Here is a 21,711-nt window from a genome sequence, read left to right as displayed (position 1 = left end):
GTATCCAGTTGGTTACATAGAAATTAGAAGAGTATGTGCGTGTGATAATGGAAAGCGTAGGAAATATTGAAGCCTTTTCTCGTTTTCTATTTTATTCCTTATTGTTCCTTTTTATTCTAGTCATGGGGGGATTTCACTGTTGAGTTCGGCTCATAAAAAATAAAAGTAATTTACAGATTTGACCGAAAATATTTAGTTAATATATGTAGCTATACCTCAAATACTTTTATCTTCCATTTTAGCATCCAAATGCGAATGCATAAAAATAATTGTATTCATATTCATATCAAGGCACATGTAAAACTATAATCTCTTACTGGACTGTCTTATGGCGACTGTAATATTTAGTTAATTTTAAGTTATAAGAACACAATTAACGTTAGAATTTAATATCACTTTTAAGAAATGTCACACACGTTTACTACATAATTTTTTTTGTTTCCTTATTTTATTTATTTACTCAAATGAGAAGGATAATATTTGAATTGAGATCCTTATGCCAAGTGATAGAAATAAATAAGAGTACAGTTAATCATTTAAAACTTGCAGTCGCATTCTTTTAAGAAAATTCTATTACAAAATACTTGAAAACGTGATTGTTTTTTTGTCTAAAGCATAAGGAGTTTAATGTTTCCGATGTTCATCTAATTGCATTTTAAACGTGTGAAATTTTTTCCTCAGGTGGCATGGATAAGGGTCGAAAGCCAGACTATACTTAGCATTCACACCCACGTGATCACAAGAAACTATAGAATTTCTCTGGATCATAAGAACCGTCAGAATTGGAATCTGGCAATAACAAGCGTAGAAGAGTCTGATAGAGGACAGTATATGTGCCAGATAAATACGGTGCCCATGATGAAGAGAGTAACTTATCTTGAAGTTCTAGGTATTAAATCTTCATATTTTTATTTTTATATTCAGTGAATCCAAAAGCCACATTAACAAAATTTTGCTCACAAAAACGTCAGCAAATTATCAGGCAGGTAAACCATGCAATATCATGCGAATAGGGCATGAAGAACCTCACAGATGTGCAGAGAATTATGACAAATAGCTGAGAGAAATTTTTGCAAGGACAAACTATTAAGGGAAATATAATTCAAAAAGTCTTACGGAGAATAAAGCATTACACGTGTAAAATTTTGTATTTAAAAAGTGCTTCAAAGAAAATATGTGAGATTTTGCTCCTTCGCAACATGAGGCTTCTGCAACAACTTGTTCTTAGGATATTTTGTCCATGAGAGAATTTTAACAAATAATTATAATTACTTCAAACTTTTATTACAGTAATTTATTTCTTATCATATTTATAAATCATTTCAAATGCAGTAAGAGTGATAGATGAAAGTTTACCTCTGGCTTAAGCTATTAGAATCATCAAATAGGCACGTGATCATCTTGCTTATCTTCGTCCAGTAGGTTCAAGCAATTTCGTAAGTCGTGTTGCAGTTTCTTTACTCTGAATTCATAATCAGCGATTCTAAAAACAAGTAGGTAACCATATTTATGTCAAATAGATTTTGTTTACCAGTATCTGCTATACTGCCGCAATTAGGCTCTTTTTGCCGAGAACTCAAGGACAGTTAAGGCTATGTACAGTGCGCAAAGGAATAAACGGACCACCTTGAATAGTTCTGATTAAACGATCGGATCTTCATGTTTTCGGATTCAAACTTAATGACTCAAGGGCGTGACTTCAAATATGCTAATTAATAAATGCTGATCTGACACAAAAACGTACTTTCTCCATATAAACATACTTTTTTTCAACGGATTTAGATTTCTGACCCCAAAAATATAGGGGGTAGCCGCAATCTAGGAAATATGGTTCCAATAGTTTGATCAAGAGAACGCTGCAAAGTTTTGTCCCAATAATTTTAATTCTACTTTTTGCATATTTCGCTATATCTCGCGAATTTTTTAAGCGAATCAAAAACAGTTTTGCACGCAATTATAAAATTCGTTTATCCACAGATAATGCAAATCAAAAAAAACTTTTAGTAAATATTTATTATTCATTATTTTTTTTAATAATGGTCGAAACAATTTTGAATTGTAAGATAAATATTTCTTTGTATCAATTTGAAATATGTAATTTTACTTATCAAAATACAGTATTTGAGTGAAATCAGTCAACTAAATCTTGAGAAATCGAATCTTTTTTTATTCCATGAACACCTGGAGAGTGACATTTCGGTCGTACAGGCATCAGAATGGCAGATATGTAGGCCACTTTCTCAGGGCACCATATTAGATGGGCCAACGTTGCTCCCACAGTAAGAACAGTTAGTACAGAGAATGAAAGAGCATACATGGCTTGCCCAGGATTCAAACCCAAAAACCTTTCTGGTGCAAAGCCAGTTTCCTGATCCCTACACAGGTTGATCAGCAAAAGTCGAGTCTTAAATATTTGACATTTTTAAACCCTTTAAGCTATTAAGATTGAGTCCTTGAAGGGGAAAATCTGATCATTAGATCAAAAGTTATTCAGGGTGTCAAAAATTTTTTTGGTCCTCTGTACATCGGCTGGACTCTGTACATTAGACTCTGTTTTCCGAAATCTCTGTGACAGTTTTGACTATGCATCCTCCATTAGGCTCTTTTACAGATATCTCTGTGACAGTTAGGGTTATACCATATTTCCATCACTTGGCTCCTTTTATCAAAATATTTGTGACAGTTTGGGATATGTATTCGCCATTAGGATCCTCTTTCCGAAATATCTGCTTCAAATTATTTAAATCACGAGATTAAATGGGTATGTAATAGACGTCTGAAATTTCCTAAAGCATCTTTCTATGTTTGGTTAGAAATAATATTGTATGAAATGAATCTGTTATTATGATTGATTTGTCGAAAAGAAAGTTTTTGCCAACACAAGAAAACGACTGCATTTAAGCTAACCTGCGTCGTCGATATGATAACTTCCGTTAAAAACTTTTCTTCATACTTCTGAAAGGAAGCGAAATTTTTGTCCACTTAAACACTAGAAATAAAATACCGACAAGAATAGAAATATAATACCGATACTTATGAATATCTTTATTTTCAATTTTAATGAAAAATGAGAACCATCTGCGTAAATGAGCTTATCTTTTAATCTTGCAGAAATCGATGATAAGACTTACTTATGCTTAATGTTTTATTCAGTTATATTTTATTCTTTTTAAATAATTGATTGTTATATTCATTTTTTTCATAAAAATGATAATGAATAGATTTTTAGAAATAGCTTTGTTTGAAATAAAGAGGATAAGCCTAAATGAATATTAGCTAAATGAAACATGATATCTTATACAAATGCGAAACTCTACTGACGTGAATTATCGCATAACGTAAGTTTGATATCAACATGAATCCCTACACGGTTTGAACAATAATTAATTACCTTCTTTTAATTGACTATTAGAAAGAGTTTCTCAAATAAGCATAATTTTATGTCTTAAAACTAATCACATTTTTAGAAAATATTTCCTTTCGACAGGAAAACACAATTTCTTTCAAAGAATATTTTATAATCATTCATTCGAAGGTAAAATAGAGTACAATTATTTTTTTATATCAATATAATTTGAATTTCTTCGAGAGTGGAATTAGGGATTTATGTCTCTTAAAACACTAGGCACTAATCCCATGAAATTAGAATACTATTCCTCTAATTTGCGAAGCACAATAAGGACTATTTATGTATTCACAACCATAATTAGCAGAGCAAAGGCATTTATTAATATGTCCGAGATTAAGAACTTGCATTTGCTGTAAAAGAATGTATTTAAAAATATTCTTTAGAACATGTTTCTGGAATTCTTTTCCGGAAAAGTAATCCTCTGTTCTCTTTATTTAACAGCAATTCTTATCGTCTGCCGTTCCCCATTTAATTGCTTTGGTATGTTTGTCTTTACTGAGCACAGAAAGACAGGAATCCGAAAACATAGCCCCTAGAAAACAATTCTCCAGCGAGGGAGTGCCACAGTTCAAACACCAATAAACAGCGAAATTCTCAGAGCTATACACGAATGAAATCGAAGCAATGCATCAACGTCGAATGTTCTAGAACTGCTCACTAGAGATTGGAAAATAAATCGCATGACCGTTTTAAGTTGTTTTACTAGCGAATGAGCGCGTATCTAAACATCTGTTGAAAGTATTTGAAGTAGCTATTTCCTCTGCGGATATAAAAGATGTTTGTTTGTTTGTTGTTGCAAAAACAAAACTCGGTTCTTAGCGCAGTTGGTCTATTTTTATTCCGGAAATGCGAGCAGATGTTTTCTCATACTCTTTATTTGCAACGCTTATTGCTAAACATAAAAGATTGTATTTAAAAAAAATGATTGGTGCTTTTTATGTTTATTATTTGTTTTTCTTTCTAAAGTGTTGATAGATGAAAAACCATCCACTACTTTCGGGTGATATTGTATTATTTATAATACCTGAATGTTGAATATAAACAAGAATTTTAAGTTTGTTGATAAAACAACGAACCATGCATACAAAAACGGTTTTTGATAGATAAAAGCAAAATAAAGCATTTTAAGTACGATAAAAATGCAATTTGAATTTTATGACGTATAAAATCCTGTTTCTGTTTATATCGCGAAAAAAATGAAAGATTGGACACTTTTTGCTTTAGAGTAAAAAATTGTAAAAAGCTGTTGAAAATTATATAGTTAAAGTATTTGCAGAGTTTATTATTTTGCGCATAGCCATAGACTATAATACATGCTGTGAATTTAAATGTATGTCGAGGACGCTTAAGCAATCTCCTAAGAAAAGACGTAAAGTGAATGCTATTAAACAAGTGTATAAATTCTCTGAAGCAATAATCATGCATTAATATACGCCTTCTAGTAAATAAATATTGTAAGAATTGACGTCTCTATCTCATAATTAGTACAAGATATATGAAAACATAAATTATTTAAGTAAAAACTTAATATCAATTTAATAAACCAAGTAATTCACGAGAATGAATTAGTAAAATACATACGATCTGTTTTAAAGATTTTTTTTCAAAACTTGGAGGAAAAAAAATTTAAAGTATTCTTTTCATCCTTAGATATTTTTTTCGATTTTCACATTAAAAGTGTCGCGTTGTTTACAGTATCGGAACATCTGTCTATTTAAGGAAAGAGTCTGGATCTGTCGGCTGCTATGGAAAGAGGAAAAGTTTTTATTTTAAAGATTAAGACTATTTCTTTTATTAGGGTCGCAACTCTGTCCTAAATATGGAACACACTTGCCTACTTGAAAAAAGTTTTGCCTTGACGATATTAACCACCAGTGCACTAAGTAACTGGCAAGAGACAGAAAATACAATTTTCTTCGATCATGTTTTCTTTTTTTTTTTTTTTTTTTTTTATNTTTTTTTTTTTTTTTTTTTTTCGATTTCAGTAACATTGCAGTTTTGATCAAAATGCTTAAAGTAAATGAATACATTACTTTGAAAGCCATGTGTTTTTCGCATTACTGACTGCTATTCTCAACCACAATTAATACCCTTAGCTCTAACTCTATGCAGTTGTTTCTTCACCTGATTAGATTTTCAGATTTGTTTCTCTTCCTGAAGTATCTTAGTCTAAGATGACTTTCCGCTTCTATTCTTCATTAAGATTTTTTCTTAAAAATATAGTGCATATTATGAATAAAAATTATGATGAACTTAATATTAATAATCTGGCAATATGATGGCTTATCTGGCTAAACTGATCCATACTGAGTTTTTTTTCTTTGGCATCCATTTAATTTTAATTTTCTTTCTATATAAATTGAGCTATAGTTGTTGTTGTTGTCGTCGTCCATTAGGTGTGATTGTTCTTAATTTCCAGTGGCACACTCTATGGCCAAGAATTCTGAGACACCCATACGCCACACCCGTTAATCGGGTGGACACATTCATACATCCATTCCTTCATCCACATACCGTAATTTTGACTTGAACCAGAGAACGATCAATCTCCAATTCTGTACTCGCAGAGGTATAATTTGTTATGGGAACAAAGGAGAGCTTTGTGACCAGACAGATTTAACACGCACCAGTCAACATTTTCTAATCAGGGAGTCTTCGGGCAACTGGATTCGAACTCCATCTCTCACGAAGGTGAGTCCAGTGCCCTGTCAACCGGGCTATCCCGGTCAAGCTATAGTATTAATCCAATATCCGAAATAATATATTTTATACAAATAATATTATCTGTATTGGAAATATTTTATTATTAAGTTTTTCAAAATCTAATCATTTCGAAAACAAACTTTACGGAACAAAATACTTGATTTTTTTTTAAACAAAAAAATATTAATGGAATTTCATGTAAAAAATTTTATTTTCATAATATGCCTTATATTTTCTTGTTTGATAACCCTATTTCTCTAAAAATAATTAACTATTTTTAAGAAAAATGGGTGACAAACTTGTTCAAAGAAACAATAACGTAAGACCTCTTGGAATGAAAAATTAAAATTCCTTTCTGTGTAGTTCTATTATAATGGAAATAGAGTTATGAAAATTTTCACATTCAATGTATATCACTATAATTGAATTTCCACATATTAATATAATTAGTTTTTATCTATTTTTTTTTATTTTTTTTTGAAAATATAGATGCTCTTGATTATTAGAACTTATGAATTGAACTGAAAAACAATCATCGTTTGTCTCTTACAGAGTCATAATTTAAAATTTAACAACATTAGTGACATTTTTCCCTTTTAAACTGGCAAAATTATTCTTTTTCATATCAACCGATTTGTTTTATTTGTTTTTCGCTGTATAAAAAGTCCTAAGTACCGCTCCTGCTATTTTTGGAGTTTAACATTATGTCACACTCTATTTTGCTGCGCAAAAATTATAACACTAAGAAACGTGAAATTAAGATGGAATGTAAAAAGTATGCTAGAATTTACATAAAATAAGAAATATACATCCCAATAAATAGTTCAAGATCTATTAAACTTGCAGTTAAAAATACCATTTAGACAGCTCTATAATCCACCGAAAAGCAACCACAGAGTTAAAAGGTGACATACTTCAAAATGCCATATTTATTTATAAACTTAACAGGAATCAGCGTCCTACTGAAAAACGTCAAAGTTTTTTTTAGGGATCCCAGGAGCAGGAATTAGAGAGACTCAGAAAACATTAGTTTCCTGCTAATTCTACAGTACATGCATAAAAACTTTTTTATGAATTACAGGACTGCTAAAGGAGTGAAAATGAGGTTGGTGTTAGGGCTAACGTTAGATAAATGCTAAGCAAAATTTCTATGACTTCCTAGAGGATATCACTGCTGCCCATGCGGGTGTTAAGGGTGGGTCTCGGTTGCGAGAAACATTATAACAATGCACTGTGTATTAATATTAGGTAACTATCACTACCTAGTTACAAATTTTGGAGAATCCATTATCTCCTAATCATTAATTACCTTTGAATTAACGTTTTGCCGAATAACAGTATGCATATTTATGTTTAGCATTCCTACTTATGATAATTTTCCACGACTTATGTTAGGCTGCATAATTGTTTCTATCACGCTTTACTTCTGTATTTAAACTATGAGTTTAGCGAGATTTAAACAAATTTAATTTTTTCTAGTGGTTTCGTCTGCATCTATTCTTTTAAAATATTTTGCAAAAATACAAATTTTATGACCACGTACATTTTAATCTACAAAAGCGGTTTAAATAAAATAAAAATCACATTTTCGATATTCTTCCCGCTCCACATAGCTCCAGAAAGAGGTGAATGCTTACAAACAACCACTTTAAAATTCGCAAATTGCTGTAGAAAAAAACTAACATGATAGAAATTAATGCCCGTCTATCATGTATTTTTTTGGAATTTTTTCCATGTTTTCTCTACATTTTAACCTTATATATATATATATATATATATATATAAGATTTTTGCACATAAGAATTCTTTCCTTGATTAAACGGTTTCAAAAACTATTACTNAAATAAATGTATGGTATACATATATATATATATATATATATATATATATATAAACCCTTTCCTTTTGATAACACTGGAATAAGAGCACATTTGAAACAAAAAGGAAATTAAGTCTCTTTTTTGACATTGTCTGTAATCTAAAAATCATCAGCTATCAAGTTTCTCACGAAAGTTGAGATAAAAACAAAAGCCCTATCCTCTCTATGAAAGCATTTCCTGCGACCATTTCGATTTCCGCCACTTATTAAGAAACAGAGTAAGCGATTCGTCTCACGATTGTTTGTATTTTTCTTCCCTCCTCTTGCTGTCTTGTGTCCCTAAAACTCGTTTAGGGACGGATTAGAAGTTGGACAAGTCTCATTTTCAGACGGAAATGAGTTGAAGCTGGATGTAATGAAGGCAAGAGCGTCTGGCGAATCAGAAAACGAAATACAGTTTCAATGAATTTCGGTGCTGTATCTAGAGTGGAACATTTAACCAGGTCTTGCTTGATACCCATGCACCTGATACCACTAACTTTGCTGTTTTGTTTTTTTTTATCTCGTTAATGGGGTTATTTTTATCTTAATCCGAAAAGAAAAACATCGGCAGTAAAAGTATTTCCGTAAAAACTTAGAGCTTCTTTCTTACAACTTTGATATATCAAGGATGCTTCAACATAAATAAACGCATTGCTTTATGTGACTAATACTTACTGTTTTTATTATGTATTGAAAAATAAAATAAACAAGATACATAAATCATTAAGTAAAGCTATTGGATCAATGCACCGAATTTTTTATTTATATCCAGTAATTTTCTTACAATATTTTTATGTAAGATTATTTAATGCGTACGACCTTCTTTTTGAATAAAACTGAGTAAATGAAAAAGAAATAAACTTGGTCTTAAGCTAACTTTTAGATACATCTGAATATTTTTTAGCCATTTATCAGATAAACAAATCACTAAAAAATCACTTCATTACAAAAATATATATTTGAGCTGTCTTGTATAGTAAAATTTTTGTTTTTTAAACCTATTTTTAGGACTTTCAGGTCTCCAATTTTTGATAACTCTTTTTTGATAAACTAATTTGCTTCAGGAATAGAACTTAGCAATTTATTAAAATTATCAGAAATCGAATGTGTAATTTAAAGAGAATGGATTCTTTAACCATTGTAATTTGCGTGGGTGGGTATTGGAAGGAATTTTATTTGACTTTTTACTAAAAATATATGAATCAATTGAAAATGCATTAGGATTTCTGTCAACTAAAAGGTAATTTATTTGTCACCAGAAATTTAAGGGTAGTCGGTAAGGTATGTATCAATAATGCTAAAATGGACTTTTTTCGATGAACATTTTTCTAAGAAATGACTTACGATATCACTTTTTTGGATATTTGAGTTTAGATCAGTTGTATGCGATGATCATATTGTAGCGTTAGCTGGAATACTTTTTGAATTATGAAAGTTTATTGATGAAACTTTTTTTAAAAAAAATTAAAAGTTCACAGTTAGTAATTTTTTTTTAAAAAATCTGTCAAAGATATATGTATTAACAGTTATCACAGTGTAAACATGTACATGTAAATATTCAGTGAAAAAAAAACTGACATAATATCTTATTTAGATGCTGACAAAAAGTACATAAAAAAGGTCGGTTTTAGCATTATTAGTATATGCCCTAACGTCTCCCCTTAAAAACAAGTTTTAACTATATCCTGGATTCAAATAATCGAAAATGTTTCTTCCGTAATCTTTACTTTTAGAGATACATTATAGATGAAATAAAAAGAAATTGCAAAATTTTCAATGCGTGCTAACTTTTATTTCAAAAATGATTTTGGTTAAATTTTGAAAATTCATTTCAATAAACAAAAATAGTTTTCCTTATCATTTAAATTTTATATATTTTTTCTTTTATGTTTTATAGTTCTTATTTTGTAGAATCTATTTTTATAAGTTTGTTGACAATTGAAGGGCTGTAAAGAAACTAAAATAAAAAATTATAGAGGGAAAAAAAAATGTTTTATTAATGGAAATCAGCAAACTTAAATAGTTGTTAAAATCTTCAAAAGCAGAATATTTCGCAATTAAGCTTCGCTGAATTTTTTAAAGTTGATCTGATCGAAGAAAAAAAAATCCCCAAACTTTTTAATTTTGTGAATTGAATGCGTAGTCAAAAACAATTTGAAGACACACTCAATAAATTCAGTTTGTTTGTGCTGATTGTAATATTAAAAAAATAAATAAAATTAAATAAGTATAAAAATTGTGTACTTCTGAATTACGCTACTAATTTCATTACGATGCGTCTTCAATAATGATAACAGACTTAATAGCATTGAAACATCTGCATGTTACGGATCAGTTGATACTGATAACTGATTTATAAAATTTTTGTTATTTCTTACACATGATGTTTAGCATGGAGTTCATTTTCGGTTGTAGCAATATCGGTTTTGTTTTTACGTTGCAATTCGTTCTTTGTTTTTTAAACATGTCTTCTGGCTTAAACTTCACTTTCGTATCCGACTTTAAGAATAATATAAGTGAAATTTTTAAGTTATTTCTTAAAAGTGTTATGTGACAGAAAATCACTTTAAAATCTAGCTGTAGCATTTTATAGATAAACAAATAAATTTAAATGGTTGTTTATAATAATAAACAACTAAGTCAACGCGTTCTATTGCGATCTTTGCTTAAAATTCTTATTTTTTCTAAAAAATATATTCCATGTATATCAACCTAAGTTAAATTCATTGGAATTGATTTTTATTTACTTAAGAATTCATGGTGATTATTTTTCCTGCTCATTGCAACGTGAATTATTTATTCTAAAGTTTCATTTATCTCTGAGCAGGAACTAGAATATCTGAGTAATAAATATGAAATCCCCGATCGCGAAAGACTGATTCATTTATTTGTAGTTGTTTTAAAGAACGTAACAGAGTAGAAGAGAACAGAATATATGTATCTCAAACAATGTCATAACTTTCTCGATCATTTTACTTTTTATTTCCAGTTTTTATTAGAAAGATACGATCTTCCAAATCTGAATTGCATCGTTAAAGCTGTGTAAATTACAGTTTCAGTTTTATGATGTTTCATAACTTACATTTTACTTCTTCTTTATGAAAAGAATGAATTCTATTTCCGCTCTAATACTTCTATAATTTTTCACAGGCATTCTAACATTTTATGAGATGTTAAATCGCTTCTGTTATGGATTCTGTTTCATATTTGAATAGGGTGGAAAATATAGGTTTATAACTTTTCGGCTTGGACTATTGCTTCTAAATTTGTTTCGGTGCTTTATTAAAATTTGGAGCAAGTTATGGCATTTTGTAAACATATAAAAGTTGGTAATATAGTATGTTTTATTTTATTCATACTAATATTTAAATCCTTTTCTTGTATCTTTAAGCTTGAAGTCAATCTAGTTTCAAATAATAGGGTATTAAGTAGTTTAGGAAATGAAGGCGGCTTTTGAATAATGTTGACTATCTTTCTCTAAAGGCCTGGTTTCTTAAGACAAGCGCCTTCTCTGGGAGTCAGCGGGAAGTTGGCATACCGCTGAAGCCAACAAAATACTGTTTTGTTAGCTCAGCATGAGCAGTCAGTCTAGCGCAGACATTATCTCGCATTGCGTCTACGTTAATAACGTAAACAAGCATTTATTTTCAGTTTGTATTGATTTTGTTATTGTCGACCAGTACTTTAGAGAACAAATAATGACTTTGTGAATAATGAAAAAACACATTATAGCTTAGCTAAAGTAGCTAAAGGAAGAAGAAGCTATGTTTAACGTTTAAATCAAAGTCTTGGCTGATTTCAATGCTCTGTTGGATGTTGTTCACCATTTCTCTTGTCCTCAACGTTACGTTGTAATCTTACAGTAGGAATAGGGTAATCTTAGAGTAGAGTAGGCCCCAATTACTCCTCTAAGGTTGTAATCCATCTGCAGTTGATTCGGACGTCAGCCGTCGTTCAAGCTGAGAGTTCAATGACGCATGCTGTCTAACTCACAAATTAACCAATCAGGGGTTAGATCTGGCTAGAGCCCCTGAATTAGACAGGCCGACTCATCATCTATTTTTGGAGCAAAGAGCTAACATCAGCACAATATTAACATAACGTTAACTTGCGAACTTGTTTGCTCCAATATTGCTTGATAGGTCAGCTTTGATAGTATAGGAGCCTTAGATCTGGCTTCAAGCTGACATTTTGTAACTCCGACCTGTAATTTTTGTAACATTTTTAAACAGATGGCTAAGAAATGGCACATTATGACAAAATGGCACATCATCATCAAATGTGATAAAGTTCAAACTTTATTAGTTTATAACGAATAAATATTAGAAAAGAAAATCTTATTAGATGAACGTTTTCTGCCCTATGCCAATGTAAATATTTTCCAGATAAAATTGAGATATAAAGTACCGGTTCTTCGGATGCATGGTTTATGAAATTCCTTTTGACCATAAAATATTATACCATAGTATATTATATAATATGATTCAGTGATTTTAGGGTAACTATTACTATATAAATTACTGCACATCAGATTTTTGTTTCATACCAGGATTTCAAGGTATAAAGGGTAATTTATAACCGTGAACCTTTATTCCAAATTTATTTCACGAATAAAGAATGACTTCAGATCGGTAAGGAACATTTTTTCTTACTTTTGCACCGTGTCTATTCACAAATCAATTTGAATTATAATTTTGAGCATCTCACTATATTCAATAATGGGTTTTTAAATTGAACTACATATATTTGTTTCAGAAATATTTTAAAACAATTTTTGCTCAATTTTGAGAAACCCTTTTCTACGGTGAATTAATGCTATTGATGGCAGTTTAATAGTTAGCAATTTATATGTCACAAAACCCTGCTATATTTTACAAAATGTTACAATTTCCAGCAATATACAATATTTATCGACTTATATGTTACAATTTTTAGCGATATAAATATTCAGTGATTTATATGTTACTATAACCAGCGATAATTTTTCTTTCTATGTTGCCAAATAATTATTTCTTTGACAAATGACAGAAATTAATGAACAGAAATATTCAAACATAAACTTTTCAAAATCATGAAAAATATGCAAAATACATTTTACCTATTTAAAAAAAAAAAAAAAAAAAAAAAAAAAAAAAAAAAAAAAANAAAAAAAAAAATTAAAAAAAAAAAAAAAAAAAAAAAAAAATCTATTTCTTCTTGATTTATTCGAAAGCAATGTCCCTGCATAAACATAAAAGTACTAAAGGAGCTTTAAAACTATTTTTTCTCACTTGATACTTCTCTTTGTCCAAACAACTTCTTTTTAATCAAAATAAAAAAGAGAAGAGAAATCGAAAAATATTTTCTTGTCTTTTAGTAAACTTACTATAGGCTGTAGCATCTATTTTACCTACTAACAACAACAAAAAGAATGACCATCTTCTTTGAAGTGGACAATATATTTTGCTTTGTGGCAGACCTGTGTCTGGTGTAATGCTGTTTTATGCATTACGAGGAGCAGGTAAATTTTTAGTTCAGGTTCATAAATTTCTACGTAAAATATTGCCGTGGGAGATAAAGTTCCTATTATTGTGAAAGCTCCTATTATTGTGTTCCGTTTAAGTTCCTGAAAATACTTTTTACTATTCCTTATACATTGTCTGAATAATGGAAGATATAATAGAAAAAAATTGTAAAAAATATGTATTTTCTCATTTAATAAATTGTTGTATTTAATAAAGGAAAATTCAATACATTACATAAAAAAAGTAGGAATGTTTTTGAATTTTATAAGAAAGTCACTTAACAATACAGTAAACTCACGATTTAAAAGAACATAACATATTATCGATTAATCCTTTAATGTTCAACGATATGTTGCATCGATGAATAAACTGGTTATAGATATAATATTAAAAGAAGAGATTTAATATTGGAGAAAGATTTTATACTGGGCTGAAATAAATATTTTTTTTTTCATTAATGTGCTGCATAGCCGGTTGGCTTTCAATAGAAGATTTTCTCGCTTTTAGACTTCATATTCAAAGGAAATTTTAACCTGAATGTATCATTTCTAATTTCATTATTTATTAATTTCGTCACATTATTTATTAATGAATTTTTTCCCATATTCTTCATTATATAGAATAGAACAATAAAAAGAAACACCATATTAATTCTCAGAGTTATATACAGAGAAAAAAGAAAGGGTCGAAACTACCAGAATATGGTAAAATTTATCGTAAGGCTCGAAAAAATTTGGTTATTTTACAGGAATACCTTGGGAATAATTATCTATGATTTACAATAAAACATCGCTTTATAACAAAATTTGGTAATTCAATGATGATACCATAGCATCGCATAAACACAATTTATTTACATAAATGCACATTTCGGCTTCGTACTTTTTGCTAAATGTGTGGCACCTATAGTTTTTATACCAGAATTTCCGGTAAATCATGATTATATGAATAGAAAAATTATCAAGCGGATGAATTTGGCTTTATTATTATCTTTTATGTTTATTTATGTTTGCAGAAATAAATAATGCAGAATTTATAATGTAGAATTACGTTTTTTTACCATAAATATTATTACCATAAAGTTCAAATATTTTACCAGAATTTCTTTCTACGTGTAGTTTTATATAACTACTAAAAGCATATTTGTAATCACCGTAACAAGAAAATCATAATAAACATTAGCTTTAATTTAATTTGTTAAAATATATGAAACTGGTAAACTTGTACTTTTTTTACATATTTAATAAAGTTTATCTTATAATTTCTATACATATGTAATTATTAAAAACAGAATTATAATCATCGTAAATTAAAAGTTGACCTCCACAACTGAAAAATATTGCTTTTTGTTACAATAAATGCAAATGTTAATAATAAACTTTTTTACTCATTTAGCATAAGTTTTTCGTTATGATTTCTTAAAATACTGAAATTCCAAACCGAAGAATCGATAATAAATATGAAGGTTATGAAAGAAATCGAGGATTAAGTTTTTGATTTTTTAAACAAAGCACTTATTTTACCAAAGCGAAACCTTATTTTATGATATAAAGAAACTCTAACGCTTGAAATTAATTTGACAATCCACATGTTTTATTCAAAAATAACGAAGGAAGCAATAAATAACTGCAGATTCCGTGAAAAAAGCTATCCTTTGGTGGAGTTTAAAAACCAAAACGGAGCTTTAAAATGTCAAAAAGGGATTTAAGTAATGCTATTTTATTTCTTGCCTTACCTAGAGAAATAGACACTTCAACTAACCACAGCTTAGCATGCATTAAATGAAACTGGATAAAAGCCAAGGAAAAAAATCTTTTGAGTGTCTTATCAATGGAAACTTTTTGATCGAATTATGCCACCCAAAGGAAATATACTTTTAAAGAGTTTTAACGGATAATAGCTGTGCATTAAAAATTCAGACACTCCTCTTCTGAAAATAATGTCTATGTTTAAAATTAGCATAGACCATGGCACGCTTGGTGCTCTTATGAGATATTGCTAATCACTTTTAAGAAAAATCAATGAAAATATTTAATTGTTGTTTTAAGTGGAAAAAAAATCTTTAACTCAAATCGAGTTTTTAAATTTAAAAGTGCTTATTTTAGAATTACGTACCATAACTATTTTACGCAATGTAAATAATGAATACTTGTATTTGTATAATATATATTAATACGTATATTAGGTTCTTAAGGCACACCTAGAATAGGCAAATATAGTGAGAGCTCAAGCTATGCATGTGCAATATATTTTTTTCACAGAGATGCAACTGCATCAAATATTATACATCATAAAATTTAAGATTAATCACAATCAAAGCTTTTGAAATTAGAGGTATAACTATAAATGGAGAAGGAAGTATAAAATAGTATTTTTTTATAAACGCAATTTAAGGAAAATCAAATGTATATGGTAATAGGCATAGTTTTTTTTTTAAACTTTAACATGCTTCTTAGACAAATTATATTTGTACATAATGATAAATTTAAAAAAACTTTAGTATTTAAGTGGTTCGTCTTTGACTAAAGTAAATATATTTACATTGTTTAAAAAGAGCACAAGAATTTAAAAAAAAATCCAATTATTGTACTTGCTGTGAAATTTATATTTATGCATACCATACTATTTGGAGACAATGTATCGATACTTTTTATCTCTCAAAATATTTCATGGGAATTCGCATTAAGAGGGAATATTCTTTCTTAAAATAAACTAAGTATAGTTTACATAATTTCGTCAGCACCTGACGCACCCGACTCGCACCGATCACACTGTCGAAGTAAGAAATATCCAGCGGTAGACGGATCATGGGTTAGAAGTCCCTTGCCGTTAGACAAACCGAGATATATTTTCGTGGTTCCGCTCCTCACGTGTTGCAAATGTATGTTGGTTCCATCGAAAAAAGTCCTCCACGTAGGTAAATTTCTCTCAAAACTTTATCCAGGAGTTCCCTTGTGTTCTGAATTGAGCTCGAAACTACAAGATAACGGAGTTGAACATTGGTAGTTGTAAGCTCCAAATTAGGTCGATTGTTCAACGAAGGTTAAAAAACAAAGTAAGAAGAAATAAGTATTTTAAAGGAACTAAAAATAAATATAAATACACTTATTAAGACATCCATTGAAATAACTTACTAGAATACTTATAGGTATTTCAAATAACATATCTGTAAAGTTAGATATTACATCAAATAATTTATAACGTAATGATAAATTAAAAGAGCATTGTATTAAAATATAAATGCACACGTGTTAAAAAAATGCATCAGTATGGATATTTTTTATGCATTTTGTAAAATTAAATCGCACAAAAAATATATTGTTTCACAATGGGGGATTTAAAGTTACAAATCCATTTCTTTTTGGAAAACGTTAGTTTTAAAGATAGGTAATAGGCTATAAAAGAAATTTAAAATTTCGTATCTGTATCACTAATAACTATAAAAACAACTAAAGCTCAAATCAAAAAAAAATTAATTCCATTTGACATTTTAATAAATTTTATTTGACATAATTCTATTATGATTTAGGTAGCATAAACTGACGACTATCGTTGACAAATATAATAAAAATTATATCAAGATAAAAATATAAATTAAAAATTCAGTTTAATTGTAACAAGAATTCGAGACACTTTATGAAGAATAAATTATTGAACAGGATAAGGATAAGCAAAGTGATTCCGTCAAATTTTGCCCATTAACTTTTTATTGAAATCTGAGTGAATTTGTTATTTTCCTGTGTTTATATGCAATGCATTTTTTTGCTAACAGTAAGTATAATTGTTTATTTTCAATTTATCTTTCGTATTTCCGCTTTACAATGCGTATCAATTTTATTATATTTCAAAATAAAGCTAATCCTACACAGTAAAAAAATCAAAAATGGGTGTAAATACTTTAATCCAAAGTGGTGAAGGGAAACACTATACATAATTCGTTACTATCGGTGCAATAAAACCTTAAGAGTGTATTCTACAATACATGGTGCACAGTAGTAGGAACTGACTTTTGTACTAAGTAGCACTAAAGATTAGCGTACTAATTACCTACTAATATGATACACGAAGAATCAATGAAATTACAAAAAATAGATTCAGACTACGTATATACACTGATTCTTAAAATAAAATTAGTTTGTTAATAAATCATACACGCACAACTCAGAGAGAATATTAAAACGAATTTGCTTCAGGTTTAACTCAATAGAAACAGATAGGTATTAGAAAGTATTGCAATTATTTAAATCAGTCGAAGATGTTTTAAAATTTGAATGTAATCATAATTATTCTATACTAAAAATATACATACATTTTTAACCACGAGGATTTGTTTCAATAGATGAGAAGCAGCTTAAAAGGCAACAACAAACTCGCTGTATCTCGAATTACATTGCAGACAATTTACGAACGATCTTCTATGCACGCCAACTTAGGTGTTCTTAGAAGCAAAAATAGTTTGATATGGTGTGAATGCGCATGATCTTGGTGTAATATTCTTTCCACTTTAGGTGTTTAGATTTAGTTACACACTTTAAATTTTATATGATTGCTACATTTGATTACATCTTGAAATTAAGTGTTCCTTCACAGAATATTATAGATTGTCAAATACGAAGAAATATTTCACCACAAATTTTGCACCATATATAAATATAGTACCGGTAATTTCATTAATAAAACTTTTTAATGTATCACATCTCGGTAACAAAAACTAATCTCCTCGCGATGGAATTGGTATTAAGAAATACATCATACCCATATTTTATATTAATGATTCTTTTTTTAGATAATTTAAAAGATCTATAAAGATAATTCAGTCATTATTAACCGGATTATTCGTCTGATTCATTGCACACAATTAAATATCCCACATATTTAATTCTATCATACTTTTCATACTGCAGTTCGGTAGATAAAATCTTTTCGCATCAACGCTCTTTGCTTTATCGAGTTATGATTCACTATCTCATAAAGCTATCGACTGAATAATGTCAATCATAATCTCTTACTTTATTATTCTATGAATAACTAGGTAGAAGAATGATTTGAGATTTACTCTTATGCAGTTTTTATGTTGATATACATTATTAGTAGATACATTTGTTAGCTTGTAAACAGGTTAACAATTTTTGACCATATATATATATATATATATATATATGGAATTCACATGAATCAAAGTATATGAATTTCTCATATGAAATGCTCCGTCGGAAAAATTGCTTCAACGTCATACTATAATATTTCGTAATAATGCAATAATATTTTTCTGTATTAATTTTTCGCATAGTAATGTGGAACTGGGTATTTTCTGTGCTTGAAGAAAAACACTTTTTAACTTTACGACTCAACATTCTCTAAAATTAAACATCAGAACAAAATTTTTCGAAAATCATTAACCAAGGAAAATAACATTCACAGTTTACGTACCTCGTACTTGAGGTAAAGCAATGATTTTTAACTATGCATGCCATCTTGCCGTGAAGAATTATCTAGGCTTTAAAAAGGACAAATGACTAAAATATTTTAAAGCAATTAAACTTGCTTTAAAACACCCCAATTTGGTGACATTTTTCTCCTTCGATATCATCGTCTTTTATTATGTCATCTTATATCACTGTCTTATTATTTTCACAAAAATTGCAAAAGCCGCATTAGAGTAAATTTTCAAATATTAAAAATTAGACCACAAGCGCTTCTTATTTTCTCAAAACTGAGGCCTTTCTCTAGTTTGCACCATTTTTTAAAATAAACATAGAGGGCACTGAGTAAAGTTAGGCTAAATTTGAATTAACTGCCATGAGTAATTATTGCAAATTCAACATATGAATGAAAATAACATATTATTTGCAAAAAAGCATAATTTCAGGCTACTACAGAGTTTTCGAAAAAAGCCTTAAAAAATAGTTAACTCTTCTAATCAGAATAAATTCCGTTCCCATAAATAGCATCCAAATCAAATCAGAGTTATCGCCTTGAATTACATTATTTCATTCTCTAATTCTTACCTACAAAACACGCAAGAGTTAAAGACTTGAATTGTATTAGTTTATTCTCTACTTCTAACATGTACAACAAACAAAAGTTATTGTCTTGAATTACATTTTTTTTCTCCATTTCTAACATCCGAAACAAGCAAGAATTATCACCTAGAATAGCATTATTTAATTCTCTTCTTTTAATGTCAAAAACGAACAAGAATAATCACATTGAATTAGAATATTTTATTCTCTACTTCTTGCAACCAAAATAAAACATTATATTCGTTCATTAATACAATTTCCGTTACAAATGCATGCAAAATTAAAATTTACTGATTCCAGAACTTCATTTTTTAATTATAACACACACATAAATATTTAGCTTGCTCAATTATGACATAATATTTCGTACCTTATGTGAAACATACGGATATTCTAATACAATTCATTTAATAAGAAACAATGAATTTAATAAGAAACAATGCATTTAATAAGAAACAATGCATTTAATTTCCTCCAAAAAATAAATCTCATGATATTAAAAACTTTAACTACCGATATGCAGGTAAACGTGTCTGGAAAATTCTTTTAGCCAGAGCTATTATTCTTATGTATTAATTTTACTGCTATCATATATCTTCTTAAAAGTATCGTGAAAGCAAATTCATTCATCTTCCTCTCCTGTCAGAAAAAGAATAAGCGTATTTTTATTTTTAGAATCGAGTGCCATTATAAAACAATTTATTACCGCTGTAAACTGGTCGTATTCAAGTATCCATCGGAATAATGTCAACTTTCCTTTCAAAACCCTATCTTGACGAGACGTAAAAAACTGTTTTAAAATACAGTTTATCTATATTTGTTGTTTTTATTTCCTTTAAGTAGAATCTATATTATATTTAAAGATTTTTCGAACTTTAAATATAAGATTTTCGGAAAGCACTTATCATTTTTCATGCGTTAAAAGATATGTTTCAGAAAAAAATTATTTAGTTAATAAATATAATATTTGAGAGTAGTTTTGTTTTTAGTTATCAAATGTATTGAATAAATGTTATTTTTAGTATATATATTTATATTAAACATGTCTGGATGATCCAACATAAGAATGGGTATGCTTTGGGATATGTAGACCAAAGCAAAAAACAAAGTAAATAAAGCACAGATGAAAATACTTAAATTGGCATACTATAGTTTCAGTTCTATAAACAAGAACCTTTCTAAGACTCTAAACGCGAAAAAATTGAATTGATATTTTTTGCCGTCCAGTCGTTTTAGTTGTATGAACTTTACTTTTTTTTTCTATTATGTCTGGATGACTTTAAATAGTAGGAGTAAAATACGAATTTTCAAAAAATTTTAAAAAAAATTCCAGTTATGTAAACCTATCTTGCTGGCATTCCAAATCAAGGGTAGACTATTAATTGATGCCTAAAAATTTAACATAAATGTTGATGGTTTAACTGCAACTAGAGATTTCTTTTTAATTTAAGTATTTTAGATAATTTATTGTATTTATTTAGATTTAGATAATTGGATATTTTGGACACATTATACAAGTTGTTTTATGTAGAATATTGTTGATAAAAATATTTTATCTGTAAATTATTGTATTAAAAACCTAACTTAAAATAAAATATACTTATAATATTTCCTTTTAAAAATGTTTCTTTTCTCGGTCCCGATTTATTTAGATTATAATTGGAACTCTTTATAGGGTTTTGTCTTCTTTCAGTAATCTAAGATTTCACGTCTCCAAACTACACGTTGACCATTATATTGTTGACCTTTCTGTTCCTTCCTTCTACAGAGTGCATAGTTAGTTTTAGTCCGACTCCAGTGCCTTGACATTTTATCCTATCCCCAAACACTAAACCAAAAAGAAGGGAGGTGAATGCTTCAAACTTCTTCAAACATACTCATAAAAGATAAATAGTTATTAAGATGTATACATCGATACGTATTTCAAAGATACATAACTCGATGCATAACATAAAGATTCATAGCGCGATACACAGCATAAATATACGAACGCATAAATATACATAACTTGAATATAGGCATCGGACTTAAGCCCATGTTTTGGAACCGAAAAAAATCTCGTTTAAATCTAATTTGCTTTCAGAACACATTTAATTCAGTACTAGTTTTTAACATGATTTGTACACATGTACTAATTTTACAAATGACAAAACCAGTTATTTTTAAAATTAGCTAATTTCTTTGATAAAAATGCAAAGTCCTTCAATGGAT

General features: G+C 28.9%; 1 protein-coding gene across 2 annotated transcripts in view; it reads left to right on the top strand.

Moving 5' to 3' along the window:
* The window catches only part of LOC107447254 (lachesin), a 108,633-nt gene that overhangs the window by 15,495 nt on the left and 71,427 nt on the right, over positions 1–21,711 (top strand). For both annotated transcript variants that reach the window (XM_071178475.1, XM_071178474.1), the window contains exon 3: positions 682–889. In XM_071178475.1, the coding sequence (XP_071034576.1) occupies positions 682–889 (208 nt within the window). The remainder of the gene's footprint in view (positions 1–681; positions 890–21,711) is intronic.

The sequence above is a fragment of the Parasteatoda tepidariorum genome, chromosome 3 (genome assembly GCF_043381705.1).
Source record: "Parasteatoda tepidariorum isolate YZ-2023 chromosome 3, CAS_Ptep_4.0, whole genome shotgun sequence".
NCBI lineage: Eukaryota > Metazoa > Arthropoda > Arachnida > Araneae > Theridiidae > Parasteatoda > Parasteatoda tepidariorum.
This window is presented reverse-complemented; position numbering and strand designations above follow the sequence as displayed.